At 38.7% G+C, this 18,649-nt stretch overlaps 1 protein-coding gene across 1 annotated transcript in view; it reads right to left on the minus strand.

Annotated features, from left to right (window-relative positions):
- Positions 1-18,649, minus strand: part of AASS (aminoadipate-semialdehyde synthase) — a 57,639-nt gene that overhangs the window by 33,672 nt on the left and 5,318 nt on the right. The window contains exons 2-11 of the mRNA XM_060108488.1: positions 14,718-14,939; positions 11,774-11,950; positions 8,486-8,570; positions 6,884-6,951; positions 6,628-6,774; positions 5,632-5,710; positions 5,374-5,501; positions 3,816-3,964; positions 1,391-1,513; positions 893-1,004 (exon numbers count right to left, since the gene is read on the minus strand). Coding sequence (XP_059964471.1) covers positions 893-1,004; positions 1,391-1,513; positions 3,816-3,964; positions 5,374-5,501; positions 5,632-5,710; positions 6,628-6,774; positions 6,884-6,951; positions 8,486-8,570; positions 11,774-11,950; positions 14,718-14,924 — 1,275 coding nt within the window. The 5' untranslated portion in view covers positions 14,925-14,939. The remainder of the gene's footprint in view (positions 1-892; positions 1,005-1,390; positions 1,514-3,815; positions 3,965-5,373; positions 5,502-5,631; positions 5,711-6,627; positions 6,775-6,883; positions 6,952-8,485; positions 8,571-11,773; positions 11,951-14,717; positions 14,940-18,649) is intronic.

Below are 18,649 nucleotides of genomic sequence, written 5' to 3' on the forward strand. Positions count from 1 at the left end.
TAGAATGGTAAATGATTTTAGAGCAGCCAAACAAAAAGACATTTCAAGAAATAACAGTCAAATCCATTCACAAAGGCAAATTAGCATGCAACATATTCCATATTTTGGCCTAATAAGGTAAGAGTTGCACTGAAATGCATACTTGTAAGATTCAAAAGATGAATTAAAGCCAAAGGCTCACTGATAGCTCTTCTAGCTACTCCAAAGCTCTGCTGGAGTCAAGCTGATTTAATGAATGTATTATGACTGGGGAGTTCTCTTTTAGGTAGGGACTAAGTTCTAATAGACCATCTCTCCTACACATAAGAACTATAAACTCTGGACAAAATACAAACAAAACTAACTACGTGAGGGCTTCAGAGAATGAAGAATAGCAGGCGGTTTGGGGAGAGTGTCAAAACTCGGAAGAAATAACTGTTATAAAGCAATTATACTCCAATAAAGATGTTAAAAATAATAATAATACATGACCAGAACAGAGGCTGTCAATTCCAAGCATGAGTGAGTAAAATCCAACAAAATTTTCTGTATTTCTGATTTTTCCAATCTATTAATCACAGTATAGTAAGAATGCCCCCAAATATGAATTGACCTAGAAAGCAGAAAAAAAGTGAAAATAAAGTAAATCTTATCTCACATGTCATGAACATTCTTAATAAAGTATGCATAATGAGAGGCAAAGGCAATTGTAATTAAGCATGAAGGCAGTTACCTATTTCCCATGAAACAATTATGCAGAATATGTAAAAATAAGAGTGTCAGTAAGTACTTCAGGGAAGCGCTGGCATTTCATTTTACAACAGATTTCTCAGATACGGAAGACCAGAACATTCATAAGATCACTCCAAAGTCCTATTTAAAGCCACGGAGGTGTTGCTCCCAGTCCGCTTACCATTTCTTCAACATAAGGGTAAAGCATGTCTCCAAAGTATTCGGTGGATTCAATTGGAAGCTGTGCCGGCAAATTGTCAATGGAGCACATCAGAATCCCAGAGCCTTCGACACTAGGAGAAGCAACATGCTTTATTCAGATGGACAAAATTTATGTGTAAGCTCTAACTTTCCCAGATGTCTGCTCCATTACTTACACTTCATAATCATGTGTAATCTTCTACCACAGTATATAGGAAAATAAACAAGACTTTTCAAATGAAACCTTTCCCTTCTTCACAACCCATTGAAATGTAGTATGTGTGTGTGTGTATTTAAGTGCTCAAATCTGAATGTGGTTTTTCTACCAAATTTTTTAATATGCTTGAGCATATCTCTGGAAATTTGCATAGCCTTCATAAAGCCATGAAATATTGAGTATTTTAGAGTAGTATATCAAAGGAAGTAAATGATGCATTATTATGTATTTCTCCCCATCGAACAGCTTTAGCAAACTCACCTGTCATGAATAATATGCTGATCTGCATCATACATGCAGAAGGGATGCTCTATTGTCGTACACTCAGTCATAAACTCAATAGATCCTCCGGTGTCAGCTGAAATGTCACATATTGCCACAAGTCTGTAAATAACATCAATACTTAGATGTGAACATGGATCTCTGAAGTCTCCAACAGAATTAAAAATGAGTAAAAATGAAAGGTGCTTGAACAATTTTCAATGTAGATGCTAAATATTTCCTAGGCTCCTTAGCTCTTTTTCCTATAGCTCACCTGTTCAGGAAACTGTTCTTTTGGGATACAGAGAATCTTCCTAATAGGAGTTTTAGTCTCCCCAAGCAAAAAGAAAAAGAGGAAGAGGAAGAGGAGAAGGAGGATGGAGGAAGACAAGAAAGGAAAAGAGATAAAAGTTAAAAAAAACCCTCCTTATACATACTACTATATATAAAATAGCTAACTAATAAGGTCTATTGTATAGCAGAGGGGACTCTACTCAGTACTCTGTAATGGCCTCTATGGGAAAAGAATCTAAAAAAGAGTGGATAGGGAAGTCCCTGGTGGCTCAGTGGGTAAGACTGTACACTCCCAATGCAGGGGGCCCAGGATCGATCCCTGGTCGGGGAACTAGATCTACATGCATGCCACAACTAAGAAGTCCCCATGCCGCAACTAAGACCCAGTGCAGCCTAAATAAATAAATATTAAAAATAAAAAAGAGTGGAGATATATATATATGTATGTATGTATAACTGGTTCACTTTGCTGTACAGCAGAAACAACACACACAACATTGTAAATCAACTATACTCCAATAAAAATGAAAAAAAAAAAACCCTTCCCTAGAGAAATCATTGACAACAGCCTAAAGATAAGCTAGTTAGCCAACTTTAAATAACTTAGGAAGTTCGACTACACTACCTCCACCCTGCTTAGTAATACATAATTTCACATGTTATTACATAGAAATCTCTGGAATTATGAACAGAAGTCTCAGCCCAGGATTTGAAATCCTTTTGAAGTTGACCACAATTTTCCTGCCCAATCTCTAATTTCCACTTGCCCATATAAACCCTATACTAGGGCTACACTGTCCCACTCACTGTCTTAAACTGTGCTTTGGTGGCTCCATATTTATCAAGCACCAATCCTATCACTTGAAATCCTTGCTCTCCTCACTCCTCCCTAGAGACTTTGCCGGGCCCATGCTCCCACTTTCTTCTAAACTCTTGCGATATTGATTGCTCCTAGCATTCCTTTGGAATTTAATTGATGCCAGCTACATGCATGAGGTTAGCAACCACATTTTTCTTTATCTCTCAGCTTAGCAGAGTACCAGGCAGACCAGGTGTTCCACAAATATTTATTTATTAACTAATTCATTCAACATTTAGTAATTATTTGAATGAACATTATATGTCAAACAACGTACTGGGTAGCTGTGGCCAAAACAAATAGGGCCCCTATCCTTAAGGAGATTAAGTTCTAGTAAGGCAGGAAATATCATAAACACAGGAAAATAAAAATCATAAACACATGAATTTCAGGGAAAAATATAGTAACAGACTGAAGAGTGATGGGAATGGGAAAGCAAGAGAAGACCTCTCTGAGGAGCTTACTTTTGAGCTACGAGTGGAGTTACATAAGAGAAGAGAATTTCAAGAAGGAGGGAAGGAAATAGACTCACAAACATAGAAAACAAACATACGGTTACCAAAGCCCAAAGTGGGGGAGGGACAGATAAATGAGGAGCTTGGGATTAACAGATATACACTACTATATATAAAATGGATAAAAAATGAGGGCCGGGCTTCCCTGGTGGCGCAGTGGTTGAGAGTCCGTCTGCCAATGCAGGGGACACGGGTTCGTGCCCCGGTCCGGGAAGATCCCACATGCCGCAGAGCGGCTGGGCCCATGAGCCATGGCCGCTGAGCCTACGCGTCCGGAGCCTGTGCTCCGCAACGGGAGAGGCCACAACAGTGAGAGACCCGCATACAGCAAAAAAATAAAATTAAATTAAATTAAATAAACTTGCTCCCTAGAGCAAACAAAAAAAAAAAAAGAAAAAGAAAAAGAAACCTTGCAATCTCCGCTATCCCTAACATGTTATCACCGAGTCCAGCTGATCACTTAACACAGTTAAGCCCAGAACACTTTTTCTAACTTTCGGGATGTCACCTTATACATGTATATATAACTGAATCACTTTGTTGTACACCTGAAACTAACAACATTGTAAACCAACTATACTTTGATTAAAAAAAAAGGAGGGAAGGTTAACTGTCAAATATTTCCGAGAGATTAAATAAGATAAGGCAGACAACTGGTTATTAATAGTCAAGTCCTGTGCTATGTGGCTCCCCTATGTGTGATACCCTCACAGTGGGCCTTGCTGCTGAAAACTGCCATCATTGCTGAAGTCCTTACTTGTGTGGCAATGCAGGGCAGCCTTCAACACCAGCAACTGAGGACTTGCCTGGAGCCAGGAGACTCTGAGCATCTTGGCGGGTTAGTAGGCGAGGGGTGTTTTGTTCCCAGTAGATTCCATTAATTAAACAAGTTGTATAGGGTGCAATCTGTAAAGCAAATTCCAAGGTCAGCGAGATAGGAAATAGCCTTTTTCAAAGCAGTGTGCTGAAAGAGAGCTATGAGTAAAGTTCATGAGAAATAATTTAACGTTATTTCTAATTGACTTTGCTATTTGCCAAGTCAGTGGCCACCATTCGAAGCAAAGACAATAAATACCCACCCAGATTTCAGTGGAAAATTACCTCATTATAGAAAAACATATGAATATAAATACATTAATATTTGTGTTCTATAATGCCTTACATAGCCAAGAAAAAGGAAATAACAGAAGTTCAAGTGACCAAATGCTCTATTTCCAGCCCAGCCTCTAGTAGCATGTGATCTAAAGCATGCTACCTTAACTTCTCTGGGCTCTGTTTTCCTTACCTGCCAGATGGGGATAATGTGTACCCCATTCCTCAAAGGAATGCTGTGAAGATTAAATCAGATAACATCTGTAAGCTCCATGGGCAAATGTGCTACATGCATGCATACATGGTAACTAGGTCATTATAAGTTTGGGGATGCATCCAATCACCAATATTTCTGTGATTGGGGAAGAGAAGGGATGGAAACTTACTAGATTCAAAATTTTTCAATTTGAAACTAGTTTTATAATTCCTGTTTCTCAAGCATCTCAAGCATTCTCAAGCCACAGGTAAGAGTTCTTCTTCTATAATATGCTGTACATGCTATAACACTAAATTTCATACCAGAATCTAAAAATGTTATATTGTTCAAATACATTTAAAATTATTTAAAACATTCTTTTTCACAATTAGATGCATGCATTTTTTTTCTTGGTTCATTTTGAGAAAGACTGTTGCATGACCAATGACTACAAAACACACAAATATATTATCCTTCTTATAAGATGAGACCAGTGTGTCCCCATCAGAAGGATTTGAATTGGAAGTAACTTTTGTACAGTGGAGATGGGTCTTCTATAGCCATACTGTTTCACTCTGGTCCCCTGTAATCAAGGGCATGTATTTCAAGATGGCTGGCTGAGGTTGACTGCAATTTGTGGCCATAGAAGGGATAGAACTATGTTGAGATCAACTCTCATAGACACTGTGGTTTCTCAACAGTACTAACAAATTCAGGGTAAATACAGAAAAGAGTAACCCACAGGAAATGGTTTAGAGCAACTGGGCACATGCAGACCTGAAGGAGAAACAGAGTCAGTGAAGCAATGGGCATACCCATAGAAACTACCAAAGCCACGAAGCAAAGGCCACTCCAAACACCAAGAAAAGCCAACAACACCTAAGGACAGCTCATAATACCCAAAGGACTCACAAGTCAATATGGAGAACTGAAAACCAACGTACACAATCACAATCTCTCTCCTTAAAAACAGCCTAACTATAGTGTATCATGAGCAACCAACTCAAAAGCTAGGTATGATACTCACATCAGTATTAAAACGGCTTATGTAGCGCTCAGGATATTTGTCATACTCTACAGGATCATATATACCATCTGTTTTCCTGACCAGATGATGATGGCGACTTAACACTGTCCCGTACACTTTTCTCAGGTCTTGCAGAGGAGAAAGGAATTAGTAAAATGGGTCACAAATGATAAAGGTTTATGGTGATAAAATATTATAACACTGAAACTGTTAAAAACAGTAAAAGATACATACACTCGCCCTCCCCGCCCTCCCTACCTCCATTTTGGGAAACTTCTTTTAATTCATGCGGCTCCACATATTCACAAGGTAATTCATTGAAGATTTCTTGGGCTCCCTGTAAATAATGCATGAGTGAAAATCTAAAAATCAATCAGAAAAGAGCCAATACGTTTTCCTGCAAAGGTTCCAACTCATTTTCCCCACAATTTTATAGCTCAACTTGCCTTGCCCTGCAACTGGGACCACAACACGGAAGCACAGATGAGCCTCTTGCATGCAGCCTGCAAACCAACTTTTATTCCCATTTAAACACCACTCATTGGAAGGGGCTTTAATTTTTTTACTTAAAGTTATTCAGCATAGAAGCAAGGGGGTTTAGAACTGACAGTACGATAAAAATATTTCTATTTAATTTTTGCTCCATTGCAGAAATTATTTCAAGTGGGGAAACTATATTTCCTACTTATATCAGATGGCTATCTCACAGTATAATATAAATAGTGATGTCCTGTTTGTAAAATATTTTTGCTGAAGAAAAATCTATTTTGCAATTACAAGTTTCTCTATGGGATCAAAAATACATTCTCGAAACTACCCCAGAAGGAAGAAAGTAACAATAGTAGTCTTGAATTAAACTTCTTAACATCTTTTGGCAAAACTCCAAATCTTGTAAAATTTACGTCCTGGGGTCACTTCCAAATTTTGGGATATCTCAGTGATGGAGGTAACATAGAGCACCCTGAGAATAGACCTTTACACAACAAGGAGTTATCCCTCTAAAAAGAAAAAAAGAAAAGAAGAAAAACCATTCAAAGCCTCTGACGGCTTGGAATCAACTCAAAGCAAAGACACTAAGTTTGGACCAGTACTGCACTTTACTATGGGAAAAGTACATAGGTAAGAAAAGTACCAAGAACAGACTGCCCAGTCATGGAAAAGAAGAGCTCTGAAATGTACACAAGATGCCCACATCCTTTGGGTTAGTGTGAGAGTTTCAGACTGCTTTACAGAAAGAAGACAGTTAGAACTTACCTTAGATACATTACCAGTCCCTGTGAACACAAATGTTAAGGGCCCTATCGACTTTGGCATCAAACCCAGAGATATTTCATAGCCAGTGTCTCGGACAGCTTGCACAGCCTGACTGCTGTTCCTGTAGTTATGAGCCATGCCAATGTGCTGCAAGCAAGCACACATGGATCACATTAGTCTACCACCTGAGACATGTTTCTATTCTTAACATGTGACATGTATTTACAGAAAAAAATAGACACAATAAGCATCTCACCATAAAAGGTGTGTGATGTCCCAAAGCAAGGAGCCTTAAACCCATTCCATGTAAAATGTTGATCATCCCTGTTGCAGAATCAGACCAACAGAAAGACCATTAGCTGGGAGGAGTTGAAGCTGTTCTCTCTACCTGTCCTCCAACCTGCTCCATGCTCTGAGAAAGCACAGACCACAGCATCTCAGATTTGGAAGGGGTCCCAGTAGTCATCTTATCCATCCCCTCAACTTTCTGCCATCAAAAGCGTTAACCCAGCTGCACCCCGACCTGTCCCCTCCACATCCAATCCTCCTAAAATGGAAAGAGTGCCCCTCTTTTTCTCTAAGGTTAATCTCTCCACCTTTGCTCCAGATCCCATCCCTTCCTGTCTCTCTCAGGAATTTACTCTTCAATTATGTCCTCTCTCTATCCCTCTCTATTGGTTCATTCTTATAAACATTTAAACATGGGAGGTTTATCAATTGTATTGATTATTTTTTTAAAAAAAGAACTGGCTTTTGATTTTCTCTATTATTTTCCTGTTTTAATTTAATTGATGTTCCCTCTTATCAATAGTATTTCCTTCCTTCTATTTGCTTTGGGTTAATTTATTCTTCATTTTCTAGCTTCTTCTGATGGAAGTTTAGATTACTAATTTAAGAACTTCCTTCTTTTCTAATAAAAGCATTAAATGTTATAATTTTCCTTCTAAGCATCACTTTACCTGCATTCCACAAATTTTGGTGTGCCGTGTTTTAATTTTCATTCAATTCAAAATATTTTCCTGTGATGTCTTCTGGACTCATGGGTTATTCAAAAATACATAGTTTGTCTTCCAAATATTTGGAAATTTCCTATATATCTTTGTATTATAATTCCAAAATCAATTTTATTGTAGTCAGAGCACATACTCTATGATTTCAGACCTTTTAAATTTATTAAAAATTGTTTTGTGACCTAGCATATGGACCATCTGGATGAATGTTCCACATGAAAGGAATGTGTTCTATTCTGCAAGTTGCTGGGTGGAGTGCTGGGTGCTCAAGAACTTTCACTGGTGTCAGGGCGGTTGATAGTGTTTTGTGTTCTCTATCCCTACAAATTTTCTGTCTACTTATTCTGACAATTACACACCTTCAAGTAGTCTAATCTGATATAGAGTTATAACATATGGTGTTTCTCAACAAAAGATGGTTCAAATTACTAACTGGGACAAAAATCAAGTGCTGTTTTTCCCCAAACTCCAACTTGTATCCTTGCTAGACCACTCCTCTGTTGGCTCCTGTCCCCCTACCTCTTCTCCCTCTTTTACCCTTTCTCCCATTCTTCAATTTCTCATCACCAAACTGACCTCTCTTTCCAGTCTTCCAAACAGTAAAAATTCAGAGCCTAAGCATAATTGTTGTCCTTCTCCCTGCTCTCTTTTTCTTAATTTTTGTAATAAATATAGTTTAATGATTTTATTTTATTCCCCTGATATTCATCACCCTTAGTCACACCCCCATGTTTATTTTCATTGGTGGAAATGAACACTCCCATCCTCTTGCCACAGAAAAGAGAAAACACAGTTACTCCCCAGGCAAATTTAGAAAATGGGTGATGTAACAGCCCTGGCATACCTACCTGCCACACCTGCCCACTGTCCAAACGCCACTACCCGTATTCCTCTATGATCCACCATTTTCTCATAATCAATAAGTCGGATTTCCTGAAGAAACAATAAAAAATGTCTCAACCAGACCCATCCAGCTTAATTTGAATGAGTACAACACATATATGAGCAAGTGATTGTTTCACAATATTCCCTCATAAAATGTATCTTGACTTGCTAGGTGCACCATGAAATATTGAGAAAATGCTGGGTCACAAACCAATGATAGGTTTGTGATGAGAGATGAAAGAATGGTCCTAGCAGGGCGCTAACACCCCTTGATGGTAGGCAATAAAATAACAAAGGCATGATTTCTTTTAACTTTTAGCCCAGCACCATTGACAAATACACCCACATACTGCCCCCATTCATCCTCACATCCTTCCCTCTAGTCTCAAAAAAAACAAGTCTTTCCCGAGACTAATCCCTGTGAGCCAGATGCCAGCTTTATTCTATGTCCTCCAAGATCTCTCAAACTTTTTCTTTCTTTTCTTCCTTCCTTCTTTACAGTGTTCCTTTCCCTCAGCCATTCTAAATACACCCAGGTCTCTCTTCTAGTTTAAAAATAACAACTATACACCCTCTCAAGTCCATACACACCAATCTATCTCATTCTCTCTCTCTCTCTCTCTTTCTCTCTCTCCTTCTGTCTCTCTTAGTATCTCTCTGTTTCTGTCTCTTTTTTTTCTCTCTCCAGCCTTTCACAAGCAAACTTTATTTTAAAAGTAGCACAAGCTGCCTGCTCTTCACTTCCTCACCTTCACTAAAATCTTGTCCTTCCTCTTTCTTTGGGAATCTTCCCTCTCTCTTGGAAATGTCCTATTAACTCATACTTAAAAACTGCTGACACATTGGAATTATAGAATGTTTTAAATAGTCTATTTCCTCAAAGATGATATAATTTTTGCCATGTGCTTGGATTTAAGAATATTTAATATTAATCCAACTCCAAGTAATTTGTTACAAAATGTTGCCCAAAAGCAGCCCTGCTGGGTCTGTTTTCATTAATTTTCTTGAAATGAATGAAACTTCATATAACCAAAAAGAAAAATGTTTCTAAAATACTTTTTGAGGAGTTTTATCTGCTTAAAGTGAAACATTCTTCTATAATATTATTTCCTTTAATTACTTTTTGAATTGGTTCTTATGAAACACTGTAAATTAACTACAGTGTCTGTTTAGTGAATCTGAAATTAGTAAGAATGTATTCTACACGCTTACATAAAATACATTTTCCTCCATTACTTTTACTGTTTGTGAAACTCTCCTGTCCTCTACCTATTGTCAGATTCAAGTCTAGTTTCTAATGCTCTAACACCCTTACCCCAGGACTTAGACCTTGACTTCTCCATCTACACTCACTCCTTACCCTCACCCAGTCTCATGGCTTTAGATACCATCTAGTCTCTGACAACTGAAAAATGTGTATCTGGAAAAGTTGCCCTCCTGAGCTACAGACTCACTTCCAATGGCCCACTCAGCATCTCCCCTTACATGTCTAATGGGCAAATTAAACTCGACAGGCCCTAAGCTCAAATCTTTTTTTTTTCTTTTGCTGTACGCGGGCCTCTCACTGTTGTAGCCTCTCCTGTTGCGAAGCACAGGCTCCGGACGTGCAGGCTCAGTGACCATGGCTCACAGGCCCAGCCGCTCTGCGGCATGTGGGATCTTCCCGGACCGGGGCATGAACCCGTGTCCCCTGCATTGGCAGGCGGACTCTCAACCACTGCGCCACCAGGGAAGCCCTCCTGGATATATTTTAGAAGTCTGATCGTACAGGATTCATGGATGAGATGAATGTGGACTATGAGAGAAAGAGAGGAGTCAGAGATGACTCCAAGATTTTGGTTTGAGTAACTTAAAGGAGTTGCCTTAGATTGACATGATGCTACTGCACGAGGAGCAGGCTTGGATGGGAGGATCAAGATTTGAGCTTAGGGGCTTCCCTTCCCTGGTGGCGCAGTGGTTGAGAGTCCGCCTGCCGATGCAGGGGACACGGGTTCGTGCCCCAGTCTGGGAAGATCCCACATGCCGCGGAGCGGCTGGGCCCGTGAGCCATGGTCACTGAGCCTGCACGTCCGGAGCCTGTGCTCCGCAACAGGAGAGGCCACAACAGTGAGAGGCTCGCGTACCGCAAAAATAAATAAATAAATAAATAAATAAATAAAATACATCCAAGATTTGTCCATGTGTCACGACCTCCACTCCCGCCGCCCTCAACATCATTTGTAGCCTAGCATCTAGACTAGTCTAGACTAACAATCTTCCTATCAATTTTGCTCTCCTTCTCCCGTCTCCAGCTTTTATTCACAGAGCAGGCAGAATAAGCATTTTAGAATATGATTAACTCTAATCCTCCATTCAGAAAGACTGTCTGTTGGGCTTTTGCACTACTATTCTCTCAGGTTGGAAGGCTTTTCCCAGATGGATATGGCTTGATCCTTTGCCTCTTTCAAATTTTTGCTCAGTGCCAATATTGCAATGAGGCACTCCCTGATCATCCTACTTCAAGTAGCGTTATCACCTCCCCTAGTGCCCAGCACTCCTTTTTTTCTTCTGTATTATATTTATCTCCATTACACATATCACCAAGTGACATATGAGGTGTTGTTTATTTATTCTAGTGTCTCCTCGTACTAGAATGTAAGCTATGTTCATTGCAGTGATCAGTGTCAGAAACACTGTAGGCACTTGGTAAATATTTGTTGAGTGAATACTCTGTATTTTAAATAGATGATAGTTTTTCCACAGTATTTATATCTCAAAAAAAGTTTCTTTTCCTTATGAATGTTAATAAATGTAAAAATAGTTTCCAGTACAGTTCTGGTACTACAGAGCTGTGCAGCCTCAGTCAAGTCACTTCACCTCTCTGGGCTCCATTTGAAAAATTAGGGTGGTAAGTTATATGATCCCTGAGGTTCCTTTTAGCTCTAAAATTCTACTTGCTAATATTTGAACTATTAACCTTATAACTTAATAATCATTTGGAGCAAATGCTTCTGTCATTCTTCCCATTTCAGAATACAAAGGAATGAAATGTGTTTGGTTCCTCTTATCACAAACTCCAAACTTGCCCAGCAGAGCAGCCCGAAGAGCAGCAGAACTATACAAGCACTAACTGCAGATCACCTCTCCTACTGAGGTGAATACGTGATATATTTTCTAGATGCTGAAAGAAAACTAAAACTTCACTTGACAGTTAAAAGTTAAAAGAAAATATGTTTCTATGTTAACATTTATGAATATTGGCCACTAATTACCTGTTTTAGGATCTCATCCAACAAACCCATATTGGCCTCCTGAGCCTTTATGGTGTGGGAGAAGAATGCATAGGTCTTCTTAGGCATTAATTTTTCCTCTGGGGGTCTTTTAACTCCCAAAATTAAACAAGCTTCAGAAATATCCTCCTGAAGAATGCCACCAGCTTTGACATATTCCTGGGAATGTAATTTTGATTGAAAGTTATTTTCCTGATTTGTTGTATTCATATTTTCTTTAATAAATAAATGTAGCAGTTAAAGTCACAACCTTTTGAAGGAAAAAAATATAAGGAACAAATAATAGAAAAACTACTTCTAATATTCTTACTTCCTGGCTAAAGATCAATCTAACATGTTTGACTTTTGTACCAGAAACAAAAAATTAGAAAATTCAGCACATACTTTAATCTAAGAACAGTTAATAGTTTGACCATAACCGCTAGCACATGTGATTTAAATGTACATGTAAAATGTATATTTTGTGCCAACCATTAATGCCCTGAAACATTAAATGCTAAATAGTAATTTATTACTCAGGTATACTTTTAAAGGAAAGACATATCTGCAATATTTTCTTTTCTTTTGTTTTTTTGTTGTTCAGTTAGTATTTATTACTGCCCTACTCTGTTCCATGGACTGTGCTAGAGATGAGATAAGACACAAAGAAACAGAGACAAGATCTCTCCTGTAAAGGAGCTCACAAAATATTGTAAAAAGAAGTCAGAGGCACAGTGCATGAGGCTGAATTCAAAAGAACATTATGAGTAGCATAATCTAAGTGATATATTAATTTAATGGATATTGAGATAATTCCCAGGTGAGATGATCAAGGAAATGTGGAAATTTAAATTAATCTAAAAGGCTGGGTAGGATTTGGAGGGATGGAGATGGGAAATACAAGGTGGTAATATCAGTAAGAGCTATTGAAGGAATATATACAAATATGGAGATGGGAAAGTAAGGAGATGTTTAGGGCATAATAAGTGAATCAATTTAGAAAAATAGACTGAATATTATTATGAATGAGCTTTATTGGATAAAAATAATGAGCTTTATTACATAAAAATAAAAATAATCATTGATATTTATTAATAAATTACTATGTGCTTTGCTAAGCTCTTTGGATGAATTACCTCATTTAATTCTCAAAACTCGCTTGAGGTAGGTACTATTATTATCCCCATTTTATCAATGGGAAACCTGAGTCTTACACATTAAACTGAGATTTCATAGCTAGTACATGGAGGCAATAGACAATCACTTCAGATTTTTAAATAAAGGGGTAGCATGATCCAGGCAGAATTTTTAAAGCATCTTAGATGGCAGTTGAATAAAATGAAGACAAATCTAGTTAGGAATCTACTTCAAAGGAAAGTACAAATGAATAGGAAAGAAAGTAAAAGAATGAACATATGGTTCATACCTGGTTTCTCTGAAAACAATCTATTTGCCCATTTATAGTAGACTGGTTAAATAAATCACGATAAATAATGGAGAAATTATAGCAGCCATTAAATAGAATGAAGCTGACCTCTATGAACTGACATGAAGTGATTTCCAGGATATGCTGTAGAACAAAGCAAGGTGCAAAAGAGTATATACAGTATACAACGTTCTGCATAAGATTGAAGGGAAAATAAGAAAACACATACATACACATACATACACATATGCTTATTTTTGCAAGAAGAAACATAGGAATGATAGATAAGAAACTAATGAAAATAGTAACCTATAGGGTGGGTGGGAACGGGATGTAAGGGATTAAGATGAGAGCAAGACTTCTCTGTGTCACATCTTTTTATACAGTTTTAATCTTTGAAGCTTGTAAATGTTTAACTTATTTGAAAAATAAAATTAAATCAAAAAGGATTTAAAGCAAATATGAAAATGTAATAGAAACAAAAATAAATCCAACTGGATATCACATTGACATGTAACCACAGAGAAAAACTAATTCAGATATCTTTTGAACACAGCACTCTGAATATTCTTTGTGGGATGTATTCTAAAGGCAAAAAAAAATTCCTCTAAGAAATATTAAATGCCATTCAATATTCTCTTACTGAGGTATAATTAACATTATATTAGTTTCAGGTGTACACCTAAATGATTCGACACTTGTATATATTGCAAAATGATCACCGCAATAAGCCTAGTTAACAATAAGCCCAGTACTGTTGTAGATTAAAAGAACTAAAGATACATAATGAATACAGTGAACCTTAATTAAGCCTTGATTAAAATAAAAACCATAAAAGACATTTGAGACAATGGGGAATTTGAAATGTGAGATGTGAGATGATATTGTGGAATTATTAATTTCTTAGGTGTGAAAAAGATACAATGGTTACGTAGGAAGATGATTTATTCCTAGGAAATGTATACTGAAGCATTTAGAAATAAAGTGGCATGGTCTGCAGCATATTTTCAAATGGCTCAGGAGAGGAAAAACACGTGCATGTACCTAAAATAAAAATAAAAGTCAAACCTGTGTCTTAAGGTTATTGTGAAGAATAAACAGAATGATGAATACGAGGGGCTTCACCTGGTGGCTGGCAAGGTAAACACTCATGAGCAAACTCTACTCAGTGAAGCATTTCCTGCAGACATTTGTCTTTCCAGTCCTAGAGCCAGGGTCACACATGAAGGAGAGAATGACTGAAGGATGTCATCTCCTAAAAGCAATCCTTTTACCCCTCAGCTGGAAGAAAGCATGGAACGGGGCGAAAATAATACTTATTGGCTGAATTCTGGGCTCAAGAAAGGATTCGAACTAGAAATCTCATAACTATATTAACTCATTATAACCGAAGTAAAGAAATATTGTCATGTGGTCTTTAAGTGACACTAGCAAACATTTTATTTTCACTCAGATGCTCCCTATTTTTCATACACAGGGTCATTTCAGTCCCACCTATTTTTTAAAATTGGAAGTATTTACCTTATCGTGAATGGCCCGCCGATTGGAAGGCTGTATTAAGACCTTGTACCCCAGATTGGTGATCCCTTTGATGTGCCGGGGAGCCAGGGGAGCCCGCCTCTCCCAGGCGTTCACATCCTCCCGCCTCAACGCCATCACCGCCTTGTAGTGAAGCCTGGAGAGGCTGAGGCCCAGCCCGTCCAGTTTGGTCCTAGGTACTCGCAGCATCTTGAAACCTGGTTACTGTAAAGAAGTTGTGAGAGCAGGACAACAAAAGGCAAGAAGGCTCACAGGTCAGTTCTGGTCTCCTGAGAAATCTGCTGTAAAATCCAACCAACTCAGGTGATAACAGATTCAAGATGAAGAAGGGAGAGGGAAAACCTGGATGATATGATGATAATTTGCTGGTCATTTGGATGCTGTTCCTTTGCCCAAACAAACCCAAACTTCCACAAACGAAGTTACTTCCAAAAAAAAAAAAACAGTGTCCCAAGCAACTTATGGGACACTAATCAATATCTGCTTAGCTGAAATCATTTTTTTAATGTATGTTTTATCAAACACACATTCAGCACAAAAGTTTTAAGCAAGTTAATCTACAATGCAAATACAGAAAGATAATTTATGCCAATTTTGATGATATAAAGTTTAGAATCCTTTCATAATGTACAAGATCCTTGACAATCTAGCTCCAACCTCTTCCAAGTTTCATCTCTGACCATTTCCTAAACTAGTTCTACTCAAAGTGTGTTTTACAGCCTGCTGTCAATCAGTGAACTGCTTTGTACTGGTCCACAATGAGATATGTACAGAAATGGAAAGTAAGCACTTAGAAACCTTTATATGACAAGATCATTTTTCTAGTAATTCATTGGTATTGAATTTTATAAAAGCATTGGCCCTGGAAGATTGGAAATTTAAGAAAACAAAACAAACAAACAAACATATTTTTCACCACAGGTGTTAGAAGCTGAAGAAGCACCTGACACCCCAGCCTCGCTTCATTGACCCTGTTGTCGCTCTGAACATTCTCTTCCCGGGCTTCCCTGGTGGCGCAGTGGTTAAGAATCCGCCTCCCAATGCAGGGTACACGGGTTCGAGCCCTGGTCCGGGAAGATCCCACAAGTTTGCGGAGCAACTAAGCCCATGAGCCACAACTACTGAGCCTGCACTCTAGAGCCCGTGCGCCACAACTACTGAGGCCGCGTGCTACAACTACTGAAGACCACGCGTCTAGAGCCCGTGCTCCGCAACAAGAGAAGCCACCACAATGAGAAGCCCACGTACCGCAACGAAGAGTAGCCCAGACCCAATGCAGCCAAAAAAAAAAAAAAAACCATCCCCTTTCCAGAGTTTCCTCTACCAGACCACCTCCCCCTGCTATTATATTAAACCCAGACCTGTCTCTGTTTTCTAACTGCTATTCCAGATTCTGTAACTCTATTCATTAATTCAATTAAGAAATATTTACAAGAGGCTTACTATGTGTCAGCACAGAAGAAATTTTACAGAAAATTTTAAAGCGTAAGTATCAAACAGTATTCTGTGCCTCTTCAAATGGTTACATAAAGTCAGTAGTCAGAAGTCATTTCAGACGATAATTTGCTAGTCATTTGGATGCTGAATCTTAGTTTTCTATGTTTAAGGTTGGCATGAAAATACAGAGACTAAATGATTTTACATCTTCTAGAAATTCCCCAGCATATAGCACAATTCTTATGGAACACATTTCTGTTACATCAGACTACAATCTCTAAATCAGACCCACCTTATAGACAGGGAAGTTTTGTCCAACAATGGAATGTACAAGTACTATTTCCTGGGGGCAAACTACTTATCACCCTAGATAGAAAACTTGTAGGATAACTCACAACACAGACTAAAAGAATAAAGCAAACAGCAAAGAGTCTGGCTAAGAAGGTTTTAGGAGGAAAAGGGGCAGGGAGAGAAAACACTGCACACAGCAAATGAACACGCCGGTCATGAGGAGTTCAGGCTAACTTTTACTCAGGCCAAAATACGGATGATCGACATTTCAGTAAAAGTCTGTTATATACTTTATCTAACTTTTTGGTTTACTTATATAGTTTCGTTTTTAAAAGAGACTATGCTAAGCCCAAATCCAAGCCCAAGCCCATAACATTTATTCTCCCCCAAGCCAAAGGAAAATCTGCAACGTCCCATAGAACTTGAATCCCTATGTTTGTAAATGAAATCAATTCCAAAGAAAAATGAGTCTTCTAAACACACTGAGAAGCCCAGAAACAGTCCCATCTTCTCAGCAGGGGCTGCATCTCACATACCATAGTTGACCAAGTGACCCTAATCCTCTATACTTAGTAGCAGTTCTTAGCACAAAGATTAGGAAACATGTTCAAATAATTCAGTCTCTCTCCTCAGCCCAAGCTTGATTTATAACCACAGCTTCCCCTTTCTCAGCAACACTCCCTCCTCCTCCACACCTCCTTTGCCTGGGGTCGGGGGTACAGCGTGGGAGGAGAGACATAAACACATACACTCATGTAATACACACATACACTTTTGCAGAGGCAGACCTTCCTCAGGATCTAGGAAAGGAAAGTAGCAGAGGCTGGCCTTCTGCGTTTTATTTGGGAAGCTACTTTCACTTTCACTTTTTGTAGGGAATTCTTGAATCACAATTCCTGACACTTTGTTTTTAAAGAAATAGAACAATAGTCACCACTGATTTAACATTATATGCCAAGCACTATGCTGAGCACTTTACAGACATTATTTCATTTCCTCCTTGCGAAAATCTTACTTAGTAGATACTATTATTAGCCCCATTTTACAGATGAAGAAACTGAAGTGAAATCCAACTAGAGCTGTTGCTTTTAAGCAGAAGCAGAATCCCTCCCTAGGTTAATACTCAACACTCAGGATTTTCTCTTCTTTGCCAAAGCCTGCAGATCCACACCTCGTACATCTGACACGTTACTCCTGCCAGCTCAATTCAGAAATAAATCAGATCCATATGGCATATTATTAGTTCTCCCACAGCATGGGGTGCCTCCATCAACCCCTTTCTATGTGTCACCAAAAATGCTTCCTGAGTCCCTGTCAAGGTAAGTTCTAAGTTTCTGGATGCTTAGAAAAAAGATGATTATAGCAGGTCTGATTATGTTAGTAATTGCTTGAACCTTGAAACTTGGTCTCAGCATAGAACTTTCTGGGACCACCATTCATTTCATTCTCAGGTCATCAAGAAATATGTAACAGTGAGAATTTCTGAATTACTCTGAGGTATGGCACTGCAGGTGTCTGACATTTCATGGAAATGCCCAGGTGGGTTATTCTGGACTTCCCTGTCCTGTATTTTATGGGCTTTTCCAAGAATATCGGGAAGTAAATGTTATGTGTATTTCTGGCAATGCCTTCAAGTGGAAGCAAGGCAGTAAGACTCCGGACTTTTTCACTGGCTCAAGTGAGGTTACTTGACAGGGCTGCGTGCTGATAACAGCCTCTGGCATGAGCAAGGAGAATGTGGAAAAGCAAGAGAAGGAAAGGAAAGAGGAAAAATAAGGGGAGAAAGAGAAGTGTCACACAGTCAGGGTTGGAGAACAAGACCCTTTCCCTGACAATTTCTAAACAGTCTTCCCTTCAACACATGAAGGGCCAATGTTTCAAATGGCATTAAAGTAAAATTTTAAAAGATTCTTCTCTATGTTTTTGTAAAACAAGAATAGCACTACGGGGCTTCCCTGGTGGCACAGTGGTTGAGAGTCCGCCTGCCGATGCAGGGGACACGGGTTCGTGCCCGGGTCCGGGAAGATCCCACATGCCGCGGAGCGGCTGGGCCCGTGAGCCATGGCCGCTGAGCCTGCGCATCCGGAGCCTGTACTCCGCAAAAAAAAAAAAAAAAAAACAAGAATAGCACTACGGTATACATTTTCACATACCTAGGATTGATTAGGAATTTGAAATGTCCCTAA

The sequence above is a fragment of the Mesoplodon densirostris genome, chromosome 9 (assembly GCF_025265405.1).
Source record: "Mesoplodon densirostris isolate mMesDen1 chromosome 9, mMesDen1 primary haplotype, whole genome shotgun sequence".
NCBI classification, from domain to species: domain Eukaryota; kingdom Metazoa; phylum Chordata; class Mammalia; order Artiodactyla; family Ziphiidae; genus Mesoplodon; species Mesoplodon densirostris.